General features: G+C 38.2%; 1 protein-coding gene across 1 annotated transcript in view; it reads right to left on the bottom strand.

Annotated features, from left to right (window-relative positions):
• Positions 1–21,966, bottom strand: part of GPC6 (glypican 6) — a 1,112,749-nt gene that overhangs the window by 533,769 nt on the left and 557,014 nt on the right. Inside the window, exon 3 of the mRNA XM_030312699.1 lies at positions 13,893–14,284. Within this exon, the coding sequence (XP_030168559.1) occupies positions 13,893–14,284 (392 nt within the window). The remainder of the gene's footprint in view (positions 1–13,892; positions 14,285–21,966) is intronic.

Raw genomic sequence — 21,966 nt, 5'->3', positions numbered from 1 at the left:
GAGAAAAATGACACTGTACAGCTAAAATTATGGGATGCTCACATTAAATTGCCTGCCCCTTGAAACTGAGTCAAAGTTGTGCTCAGAAAAACTGCTAACCTAATATTCTCTGCTCTCCTGAGGGAAGTGATTTTAAATCTCACAATAAATCAGTTTACATATTCTAAATTAATTCAATGAATGGAATTATAAAATAAGCCCAAAGTCAGCTCTCTAGCATGATGGTATTATGAGCCTGGGGGAAAGCGGCAAGGATCCAGAACAAGGTGGCTGGTGATCCGACCTATCTCATGAAGGGAAACTCAATAACAAATCAAAGTTTTCAGAGTGGTGATGAAAAGTATCAATTCCATAAGCAGTTATTGAACAGGATCCCTCTTACGGTAAGCTCTTCCCTGACAGTGACAGGCATTTTGGGACGAAGAATGTCAGCTCTGTCAACCTCTAGTACATCACCTTATGCATCCAAATAGTAATTCACTAAAATTGCAATTTTCCAGATTCTTTTAAACACTGTCTGCTCAAATGTTTTATGGGAAATTTAAGAGAGCTAATACTTAAGGGACTTTTACTTGAAAAGTACCATCTTTACCAAAATCTTGCAGAAATACTCTCAAATCTGTCTGAACACAAATTAGTTATGTGGTGTTGAGTCATTTAATGGTGACGGACCACCTTTATGAACATTAAGGACCCCTTTGTAAGAGCCAAAAGTTACAGAGAGCCCCCTTTGATAATATTTGGATGTTTATTTATTTTGTTTACGAGTGAGGCTGACACCCATAGATAACAGCCAACTCCTCCATGAATTCTTCTCATCTGCCTCCCCAGGGGAGGTGGAAAAGCACAGATTAATCTCTCTCTGATGATTTACAATCTTTCTGGTGCTCATTATACTTTTTTTTATGGGCACTGGTAATACCACCCGCAAAATCTCTGAGGGCTGGCGAGAGCAAATCTCTCAATAAAGTATCTGTTACTTCTGTCAGAATTCCAGTCAGGGCCCAAAATGCATTATGCAAACACAAATTATTTCTCTATTTTCCTCACAACTGGAAAACCATGTCAACAATCAACCCCAAGAGTTTTAGACTTCCTGGTGAGACCCTAAAATTCTTTGCCCTTGATAGGAGGATAACGCATTAAAACTATATATCTGCGTTGTCTGACACATTAGTCACTAGCCACATATGGCTCTTGAGCATGGGAAATATGGCTAGTCCCAAAATGCAAAATACACCCTGAAATTTGAGGCCTTGTTGCAAGAAAAATAAAATATCTCATCAATAATTTCTGTATTGATTACATATTTAAATGACAAGGTTCTGGATATAATAGGTTAAAAATTTACCATTAAAATTAGTTTCACCTGTTTCCTTTTATTTTAATGTGCTTATAGAATGTTTTAAATAACATATGTGGCTCCCAATGTATTTGTTTTGGACAGCATAGTGATGATTTTGTGACAACTTTGATGGGAAAAATTCCAGGTCTGTGCTTGCTGTGGTCCATTCTGGCAGGAGTAAACTTCTAGCTGTATGTTACAAGGATATTCTTTAAGATGTTAAAAGGGGAGATTCTTTCCTGATCTAACACTAAGAATAGTAGAGTTTGTTGTTGTTGTTTATTTTTTGTTTTTTTAGTTATTGGTTTGCTTTTATTTAATTAAAGACTATTGTCTGTCTCATACTGATGGCTAACAGCAGGCTTAAAGGAAGGTTGGCACATTCAAATGCCACAGAGTCAATAATTACAAGTGAAGTTTATTTTTTAATTTTAAACATAAAAATAATTTGCATATAAAGTAGAATATTCTATACTTTCAAAAAAAGGTAAGCTTCCTACCATTTTTTTTCTTGAAACATGGCTCTATTTGTCATTCACTTTTTCACTTAAAAAAGTTCATTCATTTTGAGAGAGAGAGAGAGAGAGAGAGAGAGAGAGAGAGAAGGTGGGGGGACACAGAGAATCCCAAGCAGGATTCTTGCTGTTAGTCTGGAGCTCGACGCAGGGCTGGATCTCACCAGCCGTGAGATCATGACCTGAGCTGAAATCAAGACTTGTATGCTTAACTGACTGAGCCACCCAAAAAGTGATTGACACTTTTTCATTTTTAGTAAACACACAGGTATAGAGAAACATTTCTCTATTATGAGAAAACCAGCCACACATTTTGAAACATTTTGATAGATGGCCAGCAATATTGAGCTCAGAATCAGGCGAACTAGAGGAATGGATAGAACTAGGCGAACTAGAGGTGGGCATCGAACTGAGCCATGAATGTTCAACCCAACACAAACTCAGTCTAAACCTTCCTTAACACGGGGCCAGGCTGGTCATATCTTCAGGAATTGTAGAAATCCACATTTTATGTTAATCCTCCCCATTTCAAAACAGTATTTGAAATCTTAAGAATTGATGCCAAATAAAACATGCCCCTGGGCCAGTTAGGACCAAGGTCCACCAGTCTGCAATCTGGCTTAGATCCAGACTTTTGGGCCAACGGAAAAGATTGCCCAGGAACTTCCAGTATACATTTCCAGTTAGCCTCATTCCTACCTCTATGTTTATATCTTTTTTTTTTCTTTTTGAAGAAACAAAACAAAACAAACAAAAAACACTGCTCCTAAGCTCTATGGAGTATATACAAACCAACCAGTAAATTTCAACAGCTAAATACATGCTAAGGGAATAACGGGACTCTCATATATCCTGGCATTCAGGGTACAAGATGAATTCAGATAAACATGATACATGGACACACACATGAACTACTTAAAACAGTTGTTTCTTTTTCATAGTGAGAATGTCCAGGAGGTGACTGTTTGTGACAGATTCCCAGATATATTGGTAGCAAACAAATTCTTTAGGTTGCAAAAGAATTCTTTAAGAAATAAGGGTAATTTTTAAAGAAATGCTATTGATGTGCAGAAATACTTCCCATGTAAAAGAGAAAAAAGTAGAATCCAATGTGAATTATCCCACAAGATTTAACAATATGTAATATAAAATACATGTTAGAGTTACAGAAAGACTAGAAACAAACTTTTGAGATGGATTATCTTTTAGCCCATCTTTGACACTGGTTGGGTAGTGAGAATTTAGGATTATCTTATTTTCTTCTTTGTACCCTTCTGCACTTTCCACATTGTTTTGCTTTCTGGACGAGCACACATATTGATTTTGTAGTCAGAAAAAAAATATGCAAAAATGCATAACACTATTTTACTAACTATCAAAAAAATAAATACCTAGGTGATATAAGCTAGGGTCAAAATTTTATTTAAATTTTTTTGGTAATTCGAAGGGGGGAAAAAGTCTCTTTGGCTTGAGTGATTCATCAGATTATTTAATTTCCCCAATGCACTTGGTTCTATAACCACAACACAAGTGATCAACTACCAACTGACTAAGAGGGACAGCTTGGATAGCCAGGAGTTGTAAGATTTACAATGTATTAAACAATTGGTATATCGGACTATTGCTGGAACAAAGCTATCACTTTAACAATAATAAAAAAAAAAGAATCTGCACAAATATAAAAGACTTTCCATCTGGATTCTCTGCCGTCTTAGCCAAAATGTCAGAGTACTTTTTTCTCCATTCCACAATAGATATTCCTGATATTTTATGGAAATGGTGTCATAAATATTTTATATAGTTATATTCTATCTACAAATGCAGCAGGATATCATAAGGTTTGTCTTTTCGATAAAAGGTGTTATTGCAAGCACACTTAACTTCCCCTTGGCCCAGCCTCTAATTTGAGCAACAAAACCCTAAGAAGAAAGGAATGAGCACGTCTGCAGTGATTGGTTCTCTGCTATTTTTAAAGCCCTATAAAATCCTGTGTTTCTTACTGACTGCTGTCCATTTCCGTTGAAAAACAGTGAAATACATTTTGCCTTATGTAGATAGAGTTTTAGTAAGGAACTGGGTGTTTAGAAAACCAACAGCAAATGAGGAAAAGTTTTAACACACATTATTTATTTATTTATATTTATTGATTGATTGATCAGTTTTATTTCTACTTTTTTATGTTTATTTATTTTTGGGAGAGAGACAGAGCGTGAGCAGGGGAAGCGTAGAGACAGAAGGAGACACAGAATCTGAAGCAGGCTCCAGGCTCTGAGCTGTCAGCACAGGGCCCACGATGCAGGGCTCGAACTCACAAACTGTAAGATCATGACCTGAACCGAAGTCGGACGCCCAACCGACTGAGCCACCCAGGTGCCCAACACCCATTATTTATTAACCAATATATTTCTTTATGGAGAGACTCATATTTATAACTACTGTGAGAATGGTACGCAGCATAACAGTTTTTCATAATTAATATATTTATGAAAGTTTAAAATGTTGAATGACTTTTTCTGATTGCCAAATCCTATACAAAAGGAACATGGAAAACTCTGCTTTCCTGACTTAAGATACTACAAACTAAAGAGGATAAAATTCCCATGAAAATCCCATTATCTACTGAGTATTAAATATGACATCAGCATTTTTGACATGCAGCACATTCCTGCAACACCAACAATGAATTTTTAAAAATCTGTTTATGCCCACCGCTTAAGTGTCAACTCATGTTAACGTGGAATATCTATTGATTTAGGCTACAGTTGTACTTCCATCTGAATGTCAAAGTCACCATTATCCCATTACTGACACTCTGAACTGTCCATTTTCACCCTTGGCCATCCGATTTAGACGTAAGACAACGTAGAGTTTCGACATTGTGTGGGGTGATTTTTATTTTCTAAGCATCTGGGATTGATCCACTGTGTCTGCGCTGAATATCACTCATCAAGACGAAGAGGTAAAACGCATACATATGAAGGGGAATAACTCTTGCCTGTAATCACGAGGGTAACAGTGGAGACAGTGTATCCCCCCTCTTTATACAGTCAGCTATCTGTATGACCTAATACCTCATTTTAAAAAATACCAATGTGTCATACTCTTTACACAAGTCTTGCTTCACTATGTCAGCAGTATTAATGCAATATATCTGTCAAGCTCTATTAAAATTCTTTTTCATGTGTATCTTGGCTCATAAACCTCTGCACTGATATTGCCTCAGAGAATGTCCTTGTTACACTGACTCCATGAAGATGGGACCATAAAAGAAAAATCCTCTGGACTTTTAGTCTCGGCCTATCCTGCCACACAGCCCGCAGTGTCCAGCCAACACTACGGGTGTGCTTTTGCATGTGTAAGTAATTACAATACGACTGCTGTTCAAATCTTGTGGCACAGAACCTTCCAGCAAGAAAAGCATGAAAGCATTCGGAGATACATATCCAAGAACAGACTCAGCGCTGTTCACTGGAATAAAGTGTCAGGTCCGTTTTCCTTTACGAAGCCATTTTAGAAGAAGCATCCTTTGAGTTGCAGCACTAGAGTTCTATCCTTGGGCCTTTTTTATTTGTGCTGTACCTTAATTGGCACATTTCACCACTGGAGGTTCCCTATTAGTAACAAAGACATCTGCTTGTAGCACACGTTTCCGATGGCCCCAGAGAAGTTCTCGGACTTGTGGGGCAAAGGCAGACAGTAGATGTGTCAATCAAAATGGGCTTACAGGAGCCCATTGATGGTTGTGAACACAGAGAATGCACCCCAGGGGAAAAGGCTGGGACAGAAGGCCACAAAAAGGGGTAAAGGGAAACTGCATACAGGGAGGAGAAAGTCCAGACACACCAACAGAATCAAGCCGAATACGTTATTTTGTATTCTCAGCATTGTTCTAGAATAATACATCTCAGACTCACTGTCTGAGGCTCCCATGACCTAGACAGGCTTTGGCTGGTTATTTGATTCTTCCCAGGATGTTATGCTTTGATACCTAACCTGATGGAGCATAACTAAGATGCAGGTCACAAGCGAGGAGACTCACCAGACAAGTTCACCAATATTCAAGGAAAAGTCTACTGATGGTGTCTTGGATGCTGGGGCAATGTGAAATTGCTATTCAGATTTTTAAAGTGCTTTCAGTTGTACTTACCTTGTTGCAAAACCGTGATAGCCTACTCAAGAGCACCAGTCCACGGACCACGCTAGTTCTAGAATGTGTAGTGGCAGAAGAATTAGCTTCTCCACCAATCAAAACCAGGGTAGTTGCACTGCTGCTTGCTAATTGGTAACATCCTAAGAGCCAAATCCAAAAGTCTATTTCCTCTGTGCCTCCCACTTGACTATCTGCAACATTCGATACTGTTCATTACCCTATTTCTTGAAGTTCTGTTCTCTTTACTTTCAGGGCAATATGCTTTTCTGGCTCGCACCATTTGTCTTCTTTCTCTATATCCCTCTTTAAATCTTGATATGTTTTGATATTTCATCTGATCCTATTCCCTTCTTCCTCTAGCCAAATGTTACCATCCTTTGCCAACTATCAATGACATGGTGGTGATTCTCAAACCAGTCAGCCAACAGACAGCTGTTACTAAACGGGAACAAATTTTGTGACAGGAACTGTGCTTGATGCCAGGAGGGAACCTGAGAAGATACATCATCTATATACTGTGCTGGCGTGTTTGTCTCTCCGGGTGTGCTCTCCACTCCACTCCACCTGCTGACCCAGGTCTCATCACTATTAATCTGGGCAATTGCAATAGTTTCCCATCACTGCACCGGCTGTCAGTCCCCCAATCCAGATTATCAACCCCAGGGACCACCTTTTTAAAGTGAATATCTGATCACATACTTGTCTTTTAAAAAATCATTGTTATTCCTTGCCTATGCCAAGTCCTTCACATTCCTTAACATAAACTATGACCCAAATAATATGGTCCAAATTTACCTCCTGGAATCCCCTCCAAAACACCATGACCTTTCACGATTTGTGTCTTTGAACCTGCTGGGCCTCGGACCACAAAGCCTTACATCCCTTTCTCCCTGTTGTAATACCTGTTCACTCTTGAAGTCTAAGTCTGACTATTATCTACTCTACAGTGTCTTTTCCAATTTCCCAAGACAAAAAGGAATGTGTGTTTCTCTTGATTCACATAGTGCTCTATACAGATCTCTGCCTTTATCCTGATCATTTGTACCACACTTGAACTTCTGGATAGTGTTGGATTTCCTCAAGGACAATGCTATTCATTATTTCCTGTTTCTTACAGAACAATACCTGACACACAGTAAGTGCTCAGCATTCACTTGTCCCTCAAAAATACTAGAATGCTTCCAAACCACAGAAAGTTTTGTTTTTGTTTTTTTGTTTGTTGCTGTTTTTTTTAAGTTATTCAGGTAAAATAGACATGTGCCAAATCGTTAGTGAAATAGTTTTTATTCAAGGGTTCAGTTTGGGCCTCCAGCTTAATCTCTTGCTATTCATTGCTTTGTACTTTATACCTCAAGAACACCACACGCTTGCAGCTACCTGCACACATCATTTGGTTTTATACCTCTGTGCTTCTTCTGTTCACTGTTGCTTCTGCCTAAAACATCCTTCACCATACTAGATGCCCTCATCATCTGTCCAACGCCCATGCATCCTTCAATATGTGGTTCAGGCTTCTATGCCCCTGAAAGTTTCCGGGCACATAAGATTAAGCTAGATGTCTCTCCTTTCTGTTCTCAGAACACTTATTGCAAAATTCTCTCAGTATACATTGACATTTTGTGTGTGTGTGTGTGTGTGTGTGTGTGTGTGTGTATGTGTGTCTTCCCAATTAGTACTTGCAAATACGTTAACTTGCTTGGCCTTGGTATCTCATAAACTTACCAATAGTACTTGACATACAGTACACAATGAACAAGCATAAAATGGCTTCACTTTTACAAGAGTCCACATTGGGATGAAATAAAAACTGGGTTATTATAACCACCCCACTTGAACTGTAGTCGAGAGAGAGATTATACCTATTAGGTACAGTATAAGTAGAACTGTAGTTCTCAAACATTTCCTAGTTATGTTGTATTTACAGAGTTAATGAACTCATTAACTTCTTCCAAAATGGATAAAATTTCACAATCAAATTTCAATGACGAGAAAGGTGCTCATTTTAATGGAATCCCAATAGATAGTATAATTTTAAAATAAAGTAGCCTAACTCAGGCATAGGTATTAGAGAGACAAGCTACAAAAGGGAACAAAAAGAAAGAACACACAAATGGTTGTTAGTGCATTGGATATAAATGGCTTCATTTTCCTCAATTTCTACCCTCTTCTTGTCTCAACTATTTTTCAAAAGCATACATCTAAGCTATGTAGTTTGCAAGAGAACTTAAAATTAATAAGATATTTTAACTGTTTTAATCAAAATAACCGAAGTGTTTTAATCAAAACAGACCGTCTCTCTTAATTCTCTAAATCCATCTGCAGAATCCCACATGCTATACTTGAGGGGAAATGTTCTTTCCTTCTTCTGACAGTGGGATTTACTTATATTATTGTGATTTTCAGGGCTTATCACAGCACCTAGACCAGGCTAAAATTCATACATTTTCAATGAATTACATTATTTTCATTGTCATGGCTCCTAGTACTAATATCATTTTGTTACTATTTTTATCATGATATTATTTATTTATTGACTGCTAAGTACTTTCTAAATATAATGCCCACACCACCATCATAAAGCAGCAAGCATGTATTATTTATGCTGACTTAAAAGTTGTAAACATAGAAGCATTATTGATAATTTTAAAAAGCTTACCTATTCTTCCTAACACTGTATATTATTGAAGTAACTTACACTGAATAATCAACAATTACAGAAGAGAATATGCTAGCCACAGAAGAATTATAAAAAGGTTTCATTCACCTAAGACCTTTTTGTGGTCTGTTTCATTTTTGGATGACTCCATAAAAATTAACTCCAATTAAAATATCACCATAAAAGGAACAATACAAATGAGTCAGGTGATAGCTATAAAAGGTGGTCTTACTTTATATCTTAAATTCTTTCCCCAAAGCAAACAGCTAAATAGAATACCGTTTCTCTTGTAAATTATCTCAATGGTAAATTCTTCAGAATGGTTTTCCATTGTGATCAGAGAACGCTCTCAATGGACGTATTTCATAGCCTTCATTTCATCAAATTTGATGATAAACTTTTCAGCCTTATAGTCCATCAACCACATTTATTGAAAATTGACTCTGTTTATTGCTTTCTTGGCATTGCAATGTTAATGCAAAGCTGTTTACTCAGGTATATGAACCAGCTAAGAGGCTCTTCATGCAAAAACAGTCTGTGTAGCAGACATTGACAGGTGTCTACTGATGAAACTTTCTGGTCTTACTAAAGACTGTAAGTCAAACTTTCTTTTCAAAGTCATGACCCACAAGAAAGAAGGATTTTAGGTAGGGAATGGATGGATGGATGGATGAATGGATGGACAGACGGACATACAGACGGACAAGGGATACATGACGGTATTTGGCAATAGGGCAAGTTCTCTGGATCCCAGCTCTACTATCTACCCAACTGTCTGGAACGAATCATTGAAATGACTTCTATAATTGACGCAGTTTTATTGACATAATTTACAGTCTTTACTCATAGAAGTCACTTTGATTAAAGCAGAATGACAGCCATCAGGATGGACCAGTGAAGACAGGAGAGTCATTTCCACATTTGCCTTCATGATAAATAGTTGAAGCTTGGTCTAGGCAGACAACATTAACACCTCTTTAATGGGGCCCTCTGTCTGTGTGCTTCACAGTGTCTGACAAGCTGGCTTCCGTGTTTCTACTCATAAATGGGTATATATAAGGGTATGAGAGTGGTGTTTTAATAAAGGGACAATGCTAAGAAATAGTCTAGACTCTTTCTTTCTAGGCTACTACATTATCAAAATTTGCTTTTATCTTCAGTTTAGAGCTTTGCCTTCCAAGCTTACCTGGTATAGTTTAGCACAATATGGAGCATGGAAAGTGAACAGTTAACAAGTCTACAAACAGCAGTAAGTCTGATAAACTACTGGGGGTAGCTCAGGGATTTGATCATATCTGCACAGATGAAGAGAATCAGAGATGAACAATGGCAAAGTCTTCACCATTTGAATCTCTTTCATTAAAATGGTTTTAAATCCACCCCTCCTACCGCACATATCGCCCAGAGCTTAAGAAACAGTATGTTATCCAATAACTTTAGAAATCCCTGTGTAACCCGCCTTTATAATATCTCTAAGCCTAACCCCTAAAGGAAATGACCATCTAATGTTTGTGTTTTCAATTTTTAAAAATTTTCTCCAGACTTCTATCACATATATTTTTATTCTGAAATAAAATAAAATGTTTTGCTTTGTTTTATGTTATTTGAACTTTATATAAATCATATGTATTCTTTGATAATGCTTTTCTCTCAAAATGAGGTTTCCGTGATTCATCCATGAGTGTTGCTATCGTTCAGTTATTTTCCATGCTCCATTGGATTTCATGGTGTGACAAGATCACCATGTATGCCGATGGGACATGTGTGATTTTTCTAATTTTCACGTTACTGTAACCAATGCTGTGAACATTCTTCTTCATATCTGCCTGCACACACACGCACATATCTGCCTGTTCCACTCCTGGGGTAGAACTGCAGTGTTGGGATACACACTTTTTCAGTGATACAGGTATTTTCAAATTGTTATCCAAAGTGAACACATCCATTTATACTTCCACCAATAAAGTATGAAAGTTACCAAATCTCCATATTTTGTCAACACTCAGCACTCTCAAAATTAGTCATTCACATAGTAAATGAACCCTGGCTAACTGACCACAGATACTCACTCGAGGATCATTTAACACTTCTTAGAACCAGATCTCCAGTTGCAGTTACTTAGAATTAACTTGCTTCATTCAGTGCCTAGAAGAAGACAAGGCTTTTGTCTCTAAGATGGCAAAGATAAGTTTAAACCCTCATTGTGTTGATGCCTCCAAATTATTCCTCCATTTTTCTGGTACAAAAATTCCCTATAATATCATGTCAAAACATTTGTGTCAAATGGCTGTGTTTTGCCAAAGGGATACATTTTACAGTCAAAACAATTAATTAGAAGCTATTAATGCTATCTTCCAAGATTTGAGAAGCCACTGAAAGAGAAGAAACAGAAGGAAAAAAATGTATTCTACAAACCAGGATGCAGGAGATAACCTAGTTTGTTGATCTCCATTTGGGAATATTGCGTTGAATTCCTTACCTCTTCTGCAATCATTTCGCCAACTCAAATCCCTCAAGTAACGGGCCACAGGGACGCCCCAGATTTATGAAGGGCTTTTTTTTTTTTTTTTTTTTTTAATTTTTTTTTTCAACGTTTTTTTTTTATTTATTTTTGGGACAGAGACAGAGCATGAACGGGGGAGGGGCAGAGAGAGAGGGAGACACAGAATCGGAAGCAGGCTCCAGGCTCTGAGCCATCAGCCCAGAGCCTGACGCGGGGCTCGAACTCACGGACCGCGAGATCGTGACCTGGCTGAAGTCGGACGCTTAACCGACTGCGCCACCCAGGCGCCCCTGAAGGGCTTTTACCTCCAACACCATTCTTGCTTTCTCTCTTAAAATATTGAGTCCTTGTAATTTTTATTCGTATTACAAAAAATAGTTTGGGTGCTGAAAAATACCAGCATACCAACAGTCCTAGTAGATGCATTTCTGGTTTTGTCAGTTACATACCATCTGGTAATCATTAGGTGAGAAAGTTCATTTGTAATATACTTAAATCCCTGAGTTATAAATTATTTTAGAAAAAAAAAAAGATTCGGCTTCTTTTAAGCCACACCCCTCTCTCTCTCTCTTTCTCTCTGTTTATCTTTCTACAAGGTGGCACCCAGATGTCAGCATGGGACTTATGATTTGAATAGATTAGGGCTAATGAAACTCAGGCCAGACAAGCCAATATCTGCATAGAACAGTCAGCATTCCATGGTTACATGACCACAAACTACATCACAAATCCACAGCAGCTGCTCAGCAAATGAATGCTGATCATGGAAAGATCAGGAGAAACAAGATCACAGTGTTACAGAGTGTATCCCTCATCATGTCCAGAAAACAATTAAAAGCCATATTCTACTGGTGGTTGCTCCATGATGTCAACCTCCACGTCATGAAGAGTAGTAAATTCGATTTCGATCTACAAAGACCTCATACTGAGATAGGCAGGGAATGGTAAAAGGGAGGTGCCATCTAGGGGCAGTTGTTAATGCCATCTTCTGAGAACTCAGAGAGAATCAGCAGCAGTCTCCCCTGATACTTTTTAGATACTTTGCTAGAAAATATTCTCTTATTGCACCAGAACGTCCCCAGGCCAAAATATGTGCATCTAAACGTTACTCACACTCAGACAGAATCAAAGTAAAGAGTCCAGAATGTTGCACAGATCAATCCACGCTTTGAATTTCTTATCTTGTGTTTCTTAAAAGCCGGCTGTGTGTTTCACTCTCCAGCAAAAGCAAAGACTTCAATTTGAAGTCTCTGTGACTAAAGTTATCTTTTTTTTTTTTTTAAAAAAAACAAACTTTCTGCTTAAGAATATATGGGATACATATTTAGTTTTTGTACTTCTATATATTTTACAGACTTTCTCGGGTGATCATATTTCCTTTTGCTATTCCACCTGGCTAGTTCCTTATCGACCCACTTTTGGGGCTCTAGTTCCTTTGGTATCCAGAATATTACTGATTTTCATTTTTAAAAAACATCATTTTTAACATCAGAGTTATATGGCCTTTATATTATATTAAGCCTCATGTGATTATCCTTTTTAGAGGCCTCTTGAAAATACTCTTTCCATATGCTCAAATAAACTCAGTAGGAATAGGTAATTTAAAAATGGATGGCTATGAAATTTATAAATAGTGTTGCAGAGACACATTTTTTAAGGGTATACACAGTCTTTATACCAAGATGTAAATATGGAGGATATGAAGGTGGAGAAAAGAGAAACATGGAAGGTTAGCACCAATAGTTATGAGAAATATGTGGGTCTTTGCCACAGCCCTGCAATAAGAAAGTAGTGTTTGGCATTAATCTTTGTACAAATATGACCTTTTTGGGTGACATAATACCAGATTCCTGTTATGTGCTGTTTTTACTTTATGTCTTAGAGTAATCATCTTTCAGTTTATTTGTTGGACTGACCTCATAAATGGGCAAGCCCGTCTCCTAAGAACAGTTGAATGTCAAGGAAGAATTTAAACAAAGGCAAACATCCTACACACAGGAAACAGTCAACGTTTAAAGAAAGCAGTGGAGAAAGACCCCTTGCATTAAAGGTTTAGAGACATCCTCAAGGAAAGGCGCGATGTGTATTAGTGATTTATCTTGCTCATAAGCCGGATGCAATATGAGGCGTTGAATTTCAAAGCTAATGGATAACAAAAGGAATTCCCTGCTAGAATCTATACTTTGTATTCATTATTCCTCCCTAATCCAGTTCTACAGGTGTTAGCAAAGGGTTCTGTCTCCACTACTGAGGAATTTGGCCACTTTTGCAAGTGATAAAGAAGAAGAAATGCCAGAAGCTGGTGTGTGAACAGCAACTTGTCTCTACTTGAAAACCTCATGAAGACTATCACCTTGTGACTTCCTAGAGGATTATAACCTCCGGATGGACTGTTTCATGATTATTTATCATTCTTAAAACTCTATTCAGAAGTGCCAAGTGGTCATAGTTACAAGACGCCTGTTTCCGCACCATTCATGCTATATCGCTGATAAATATTGACACTATGTTCCAAACATGGAATGGATTGAAATCTTGTCTTCTCTCATACAAAGCAAGAAAAAAAAGTAAAACAGAATTAAACCTTGACGTTTATCTGATTACTCTAAGAGCAAGGACCACTGTAACAGAGAAACTTCACCTTGAATTTTTGTTGTTGTTTAAACAGTTGTTTTAAAAACAGCAGAAGAGAAAGACCAATTAGAAAGCAGATTTTCAATTACCTTGGAAACTCGGTTTGCCACTTCTCTGCCCACAGTTAGCCCCTGGACAAACGTCCGGGCAGCAATGAAGGCGCGGGTGACCTGAATTTTCAATTTCCGGGGTACATCTCCAAAAGGCTTCAGCTGGTCTGTGTATTTGCTCACACATTCCAGGTAGTCCTCGCTGAAGTGATACTGTGGGTTTATCAGCTGAAACATCCGTTCCAGGAGCCGAGCCCAGAAGTCATTGAGCATCTCCTCCAGATTTACATTGCCCCCGGTGTAGTATCTTTTCAGCTCTGTGAAAAGGTCCTGGAACACTTCCGAATTCTGCATGTACAGCATTCCGTAGGTCCGTACAAACATATCATTTAGTGACTTTTCTGCATTCTCCAGGAGCTCTCGGAAAAATTCTGCAAATAAACCAAGAAAACACTCATAATTAGTAAGACCTTGAATGCCCACAGCATCTACCTAACTTAGACACAACTTTCATACAAAACGTAACCTGTGATTAAGGCATCAATGAATTAATGATAATCCTTTAAATAAGATTTGCCCTGCATCTACGATCTACGAGTCAAAGAAAACAGAAGACCACATGATTTCTATTTGAAAGAACATCCATTAACATTAGGAGTGTATCATTTATTACTCCTCCAAAGTAGCTAGATTCTTTTTTCATGTATTGTTAAATTTTAGAAAATCCTAATTTGATTTAAACTCAAATCAAAGTACGTTGCAAAGTATTGTCATTAACATAATAACAAATGCATACGGCTAAAAACTTTTGCGCCAGTCTACTTACAAATCTGTTCTAACACTAAATTCAATTAAATTGCTGCTATTTGGAATAGTTCATAAATGGGATATTTACATTAATGTAATATTTTGGACTCTTTGTAGTTGCTATATATAGCAATCAATTATCAGTGTTCAGAGATTCATAATGCAAATAAATTCACTTAATACCAAAGCTATAATGAACATAATTTAGTTTGCCATAATGAATCAGAAAGTTATGAAGTGCTTTGCATTACCATTATAAATATAAACTATCATTTTATAGAACTTGAATAAAATATGGGCTGTTGGGATTTCTGCCTAAAAAGTTCTCAATGAAAAAGAGTACACCAAGAGATGAACTCTGCTATCCTGCAGTACACTCAGTTATAGGATGCAAGAAATAAGAAATTAACGTCACTGGGTGCTGTTAGCCTCTTCAGGCCTCACGTTAGGCTCCCTCAAGACAAGCTTCAGGCATGCGGGGCACCTATCCATTTGCACCAAGTGAGCCTGGGTAGAGTCAACTCAAGTGTTATCCCATTTGCAGAATGTGATTTGGGGTGGCAAAAAAGACGATGAAGAGATAATGCCTCTGAGTTTATAAATCCAAGTGCCCAACATCAGAGGGATTCTGTTTTACCTCTCATAGTTCTCTTTATTCTCTGATACTATGCACCCTTCTCAGGTAATAGAAGGGCAAATCAAGTCCAGGATGCCTCAAGGAATCAAAGTAGGAATGCAAACAAAAACAAATAACTTCTTTTCTTCTGGAACCCTGGGGGATTTTCTCCTGAGACACTGAAGGAAAAAAGCCACGTATCTCTCCACAGTTTCCTTGGAAGCTGTACCTTATTTCTGCTTTATCAGAAGACCTTGATTTACTTCAGTTCTGAATAATGTTAACATTGAACTACTGCTGTGATCTTTAAATAGTGTCTGCAATAATGATATTTTATATTTGATTTCAAATGAAACCAAAGCATCAAACCTTAAAGAGGACTCTGGTCACATGTTTACCTTCTTACTATGAAAGAATATACTTTCTTAAATATAGAAATTCTGTGGCTACAGGGGCAGCAATAATTGATGGATTTCCTAAGTCATGGTTTATAAATCCTGTGTGATCTTATGCAAGCCACCAAATATTTCTTATCTTAATCAAAATATTTATGCATGCTACATCTATGTTATTTAGGATTTTATGAAATCAAGAACAGTTCAGAAGTTTTCAGAAATACTAGTTACCTAGCTTGTCCTAAAATGGAAACTGTATTAATTTATCAATATTAACACTAAATTATAAAAATATCATATTAAAATCTTTCATTCTCAAAACCAAGAATGGAAAGAGGTTGGCCTTGGTGATATAGCAGCAGGGAGGAAGGTGTTATAGATTGTGAACAAAACTAAGAAAGAATGGAAAAATCACTGAATTGAAAAATACGAATATAATGAGACTAGAAAGTGGATTCTAATCATGAGCTCAGGACAGCCTATTCATTTATCTTCTTTTTGAGGTCAATTATTTTGTTGGACTCAGGAATTAAAGCTTAATTTATTGAATACAGACTACTGCCTTCAGCAATGAATAGTTAGTAATCAATAGTGTGGTCTGGATTTTCAAAGAGGTTTACAAAAAAGGAAAAAAAAATCTTCTGATTCTCATCGCTCTGCAAGGACTTGAGGTATAAATGCTTCTCTATGAAGATGAAATTTTTATTGTTTGCTTTTACTGAAAACGACATTACTTAGGCTCTTCCCCTCCTGATACGGGGAATAGAAAGATGCTGGATTTCTGCCTGCTTTGAGGCTAAATAGTTAAAAACAGACTGCTCCCTTTCTGTGTCATGTGGTTTGCTTCCGTATGCCTAAACTAGTATTTATAATTGAATAATGAAACCAAGTCCTCCTATTTCAATAAATAGGGCTCAACAAACATTTCATTAGGTTCCAAGCTTAAATTCTGTCTAAGAGTATGTCATTGTCTCAAAAGTTTGCTGTTAGCTTCACTGGTCCTCAAAAGTCAAGCTATTATTCCTTGTTCAAAATCATTACATGGTTTAGTGATCTCATAGTCAAAGTTAATATTTGGTATTGAAAGATGCTAATGTATCAGGCAATTATGACAAATGTTGCTACCTTAAGGTACATTGATCTTAGATCTTATGAAAGATGGGCATCTGAGGTACTGAGGCAAAACTAATGTCCTCCCAAAATAAGTACACTCATTTCATTTTTAGCCTGCCCGTGGACTTAGACTTCCACCTTTTGAAGGTTGACTCTTTGAACAAAGTATTTTATGCTTGGATGAAAACTTTCTCAGCAAACCAAACAGGATGGAGTTTTGGAAGACAGTTATCAGCCCCACTTTGCTGATGGAGTATTATGCCCAAACAGCGCAGAGAATGGAATTGAAGAACAATGTAAGGCAAAGCAATGTCCATCCAACCTTTGTTTCATCGGCGAGGGCAAACCTCAGGTTGGGCAAGGCTTTCCGTCAACAAAAATTTTCATCTCAAGAAACAGTTTGGCAGAAAAAAAAATGTTTTTGATTTTTTTCTCTTCCCCATTCACAAAATACACATCAAAAGTTGTTGCTTAGGGCTCAGTTATGCTTCATAGATGCACGAAAGCACTTTTTCCAACCAGCATTAGCCTCTGGAAGGATCTTATTCATCTAGAAGGGAGATCTGGGTACAGACATCTGTTTGCTGCAGGGCAGATTGCTTCAAGGGGGCGGAGGGTGGGGGGAACAATCTTGTAGATAAAAACCACCACTGTTCCAAAGGCAAAAAGAAAGTCTGCACGCTGCCTGATCACTTGGAGAGGCCTCTGAAGGGGCAAAAATCAACTCTGAAGAGCCAAAGTTGCCCTAAGGATATCTGAGAAAGGCTTCAAATGAAGACTCCAAATGAATGGATCAAAACGTAAGGTGCACACAGGGCTGAAGGGAGGGACCACCAAGAGGAAAAGGCAGACAAGAGGCTCTCTAGGAATCTGCAGGCCAATGACACCGCAAAAGCTTTGCCCAATCAAGCTGGAAATATCTCGTTAATGCTTCTATAAGCGAAATGGACATGGGGACTGGATTAGGTGCTGTATAGCATTTACCTAGAAATTGCAGCATTTTCCTGCTCTCATGCTTTCCCACATACTTCTCATTGAAAGCTTGTTTAAAATGAGTGCTTCAAGGGGCGCCTGGGTGGCCCAGTCAGTTAAGCGTCTGACTTTGGCTCAGGTCATGATCTCACGGTCTGTGGGTTCGAGCCCCATATCAGGCTCTGTGCTGACAGCTCAGAGCCTGGAGCCTGCTTCGGATTCTGTCTCTCTCTCTCTCTCTCTCCCTTTCTCTCTCAAAAATAAATAAACATTAAAAAATTTAAAAGAAATAAAAAATAAAATGAGTGCTTAAAGATGGTGATATAAGTTCCTGTGATCGCATAACCCAGTGAATGTGAAAGGCTTTGGTCCTGGTCAGTGGAGACCATATCTGTACATGGTCACAGATAGCACCTGTCCTGGCAGGGGAAGCAGATATCCTAAATTTGCTCCTTTAAACCCACATATTCATGTTAAGTGTATTTGTCTCCTAATCTCTTTCTTTCTACCCTTCCCTCCACAAAAGCATGTTAAATGAGTTCAGTCAGCCCAGAGTCCAAGGTCTGGTTAAGGAAAGACCCAGAGGAGCTGTCATGGAGGGTAAAATGGTTTGGAAAGTGGATGTACAGTAAGGGTTATGATTCACAGACACAATAGTGTTACCACCCTGCACCCCATCCCCCATGCTTTTTTCAAGGATAAGTCAATATGGCTGTCCTTCCTCATTCTGCATAATCTATCAGCGTTCAGGTACAGTTTGTGAGATGGTTTCTCCTTTCAGAAGTCTCCTTGCTTACATAATAGCCGGATCTGACCACTAGGAAAACAGTGAGTTAATGAGGAGCATTCATGGAGGAAGAAGCCAGCACCCTTTACGCTCTTCTGTGTTAGACTTTGAGGGCAAGAATACATGATCCCTAAATGGCCTATCTCTTCCCATTCTCCAGGGGGTGAGACTCTGTGAGAAGAGATAAACACTGCTGTTGCTCAGGGAGTGCTTGGCACATGAAGTGTCATCCTTGGCAAGGTGTAGCTTTAAGTGGAAGGGACAGTTAGATGCTAGTCCTCTGTATCAGGGATCTCGGCCTTAGTATCGTTGACACTGTGAGCTGGGCAATCTTCGTTGTTGTGGGTCTGTCCCCTGCACTCGAGGATATCAAGTAGCATCCCTGGCCCCATGTACTAGATGCCAAAAGCACATCCTACCCCCAGTACTGACAACCAAAAGTGTCTCCAGACATAATCAAAAGTCCCTTGGGGAGACAGAACCACTCTTAATCCACCCGCTGAGAGTTAACTTTCTACTGATAAATTTCAGAAGCCTAAAAATAAGATACCAAACATGGAGAAAAAAGATCAGCTCATTGGGGCACCCGGGTGGCTCAGTTGGTTAAGCGACTGACTCTTGATCTCGGCTCAGGTCATGATCTCATGGTTTCGTGAGTTTGAGCCCCACATCAGGCACTGTGCTGACAGAGTGGAGCCTGCCTGGGACTTTCTCTCTCCTCTCTCTCGGCCCCTCCCCCACTCATTCTCTCTCTCTCTCTCTCAACATAAACATTAAAAAAAATTTAAAAAGGGGTGTCTGGGTGGCTCAGTCGGTTGAGCATCCAACTACAGCTCAGGTCATGATCTCACGGTTTGTGAGTTTGAGCCTGCATGGAGCTCTGTGCTGACAGCTCGGAGCCTGGAGCCTGTTCCGGATTCAGTCTCCCTTTCTCTCTGCCCCTCCACTGCTCACACTCTGTCTCTGTCTCTCTCAAAAATTAATAAACATTAAAAAAGAAAAAAGAAAAAAAAAGAAAAGACTAGCATAGTTATAGAAAGAAAACCCCACAATTTACTTTCAAGATAAACTCGAGGAGCCGTTCCTTTGGTGAAAGGGCTGAAATACACATTATATTCATGGATAAGATTGTTGGTGGCCAATATTACCACTTCCATGTATGGTGCGGTGCCTGTCATATGTCAAGGCCTTAATAGTTGGTGAATAGTAAGTAGATAGACAGATGAACATGAACATCCAGTGAAATGCACCTTGACTCTATCTGGTCTGGGCTCCTCTTAGTGATAACTTCACGGACCCACCTTAGAGGAAGGAAGATGCTACAGCTTATTGTAGAGCAGGACATGATGAATACGGCCTCCTGACATCCTCCAAACTCTTGTACAGTAACACATACATACACATTCATATTCTCTCATGCTCCAAGTTCCTGTGCATCTATAGACAGAAGACCTTGTGGCCCCTGTCCAATAAGACTGCCCTACCAGACCCTCACTTCCTCTCTGGACAGCTCTGTTTGTCCGGAGCTATTCTTTGCTTGGCTTCATTACTGCCTCTCCTGCTGCCTGGCCCTGCTGGACCCTGACGTCATGGCTGTGATCTCACCAAGCCGACTGCATTCATGTTCACTGGCAATGCCCAGTGAACTTAACTGCAAAGTGAAGTGCTTACCTCATCCAAGCAATGCCCTGAATGTTATGTTTGAATTAACCCCCAAGCCACTTTTGAATCTGTAACAGATAGTCTATTACATTGCCTTTGCTTTTTTTCCTAAACATCAGTTGTGTTTTTCTGTAAGAAACAGAAACCCTCAGTATATATTTTTTGAAATTATGAGGTTGAAAATTATATAAAATTATTTTCAAAATAATAATTTATTCAAAAAGAGAGAAATAATCATCTCCATTATGAGACAGTGTTGCTGTAAGCAAAAATTCTTGTATGACTTATGACTTATCTCTTAATTCATACTTTCTCTTGCTGTGTGTATATAGGTATGTTTCTATAGACTAAATTTATTATATTTTAATAAGCATTATGAGTTACTCAGTCCATTCATTTCATGAATTAATAGCCTATATAATTTCAAAGTGATTCTAGTAATAGTAATCTATATCTTTCCTGTTTGAGGGATTATTTAACCGAATTTCTGTCACTTTAGAGCTCCCCACCCCCAACACAAACTGATTTAAAATGCAATCAATACAGTAACACAATATCTTCATTATTCCCATTTGTCTCTGTTACAGTTTTGGAGGAAAGTCAAGATACCAAACTTAAATGAAGAGGACAAATGAATTTGAAACAATGGATGATGGTAATTTCAAGCATAGCTAGAGATAGGACCTAAACAGTTGCCTGATGTATAATGGACATCAAACACAACGTCAAGCATGGTTATGACGGGCTTTACACACTCAATGTTAGTATATCGAGTTTGCAGATGAGAAAGCAGGGGCTATGACGGGCTTTACACACTCAATGTTAGTATATCGAGTTTGCAGATGAGAAAGCGGGGGCTCAGAAATAAGCAGAAACCAGTTGCCCTAGACCACTGAACTAGCATGCAACCCAGAGCTCCCAGCCATTAAGAGAAAGGATGAATTCTAAGAGCAGGCCAGTGGGGTGGCTTTGTAGTTTATCCTAAGTCAAATTTTCACACTCTGATTTGAAAATTAATGAGAAGTATCATAAACTCTGAGGACGTAAAACCATATATAAATGTGCAAAATGCACTCTAAAGTCAAATCTAAATTATTTATTACAAATAATTTTCAGGTGTGATTACTTTCTCCACTAATACTAATTAGTACTAATGTAGATAACAGACTGGAGGGCATACTTATATCCTTCGATTTGGTGTAGCTTTCTTAACTGGGTGGCTTCCACTAGAAAAAAATCAGTCACAGATTCTGGGATTATAGCTACAGTACACAGAACAGTGGCACACAAAAGGAGGCTGAAATTATTTGACTACAGATATGCCGCATTTTATGATATTTGCTCACATATATCGTATATAGTGTTTTAAGATATATGTACATTAGCAACAAGTATACATGTCTCTGAACACATTCACCTACACATTTAAATGTTTGACTAAAATCAAATAAAATACCAATGTCAACGAAGAGGAATGTGCAACAAAGAATTTATGTTGTTCGAAATACCCTAAATATTTAATATCCATGCCTTTACAGAAAAACTTTGCCAATCCTTGGCATAAAGGGTCAAAATCATAAGTGAAATGTTTGAAGATAAATTAACTCAACAAAATGTATTATGCCTTTCATTTCTTGTAGGTAGGAAGACAACTTAATTATTAGTCTGTTATCTCTAAGTAGTAGAATAAAAATTCCTTTTCTCCATTATTTTTATCTTATATGTTAAAGTTTGCTTTGACAACTCTGTAGCCCATTCATC

Source organism: Lynx canadensis, chromosome A1 (genome assembly GCF_007474595.2).
Source record: "Lynx canadensis isolate LIC74 chromosome A1, mLynCan4.pri.v2, whole genome shotgun sequence".
Lineage (NCBI taxonomy): Eukaryota > Metazoa > Chordata > Mammalia > Carnivora > Felidae > Lynx > Lynx canadensis.
The sequence above is the reverse complement of the archived record's forward strand: the minus strand, read 5'-3'. Positions and strand labels throughout refer to the sequence as shown.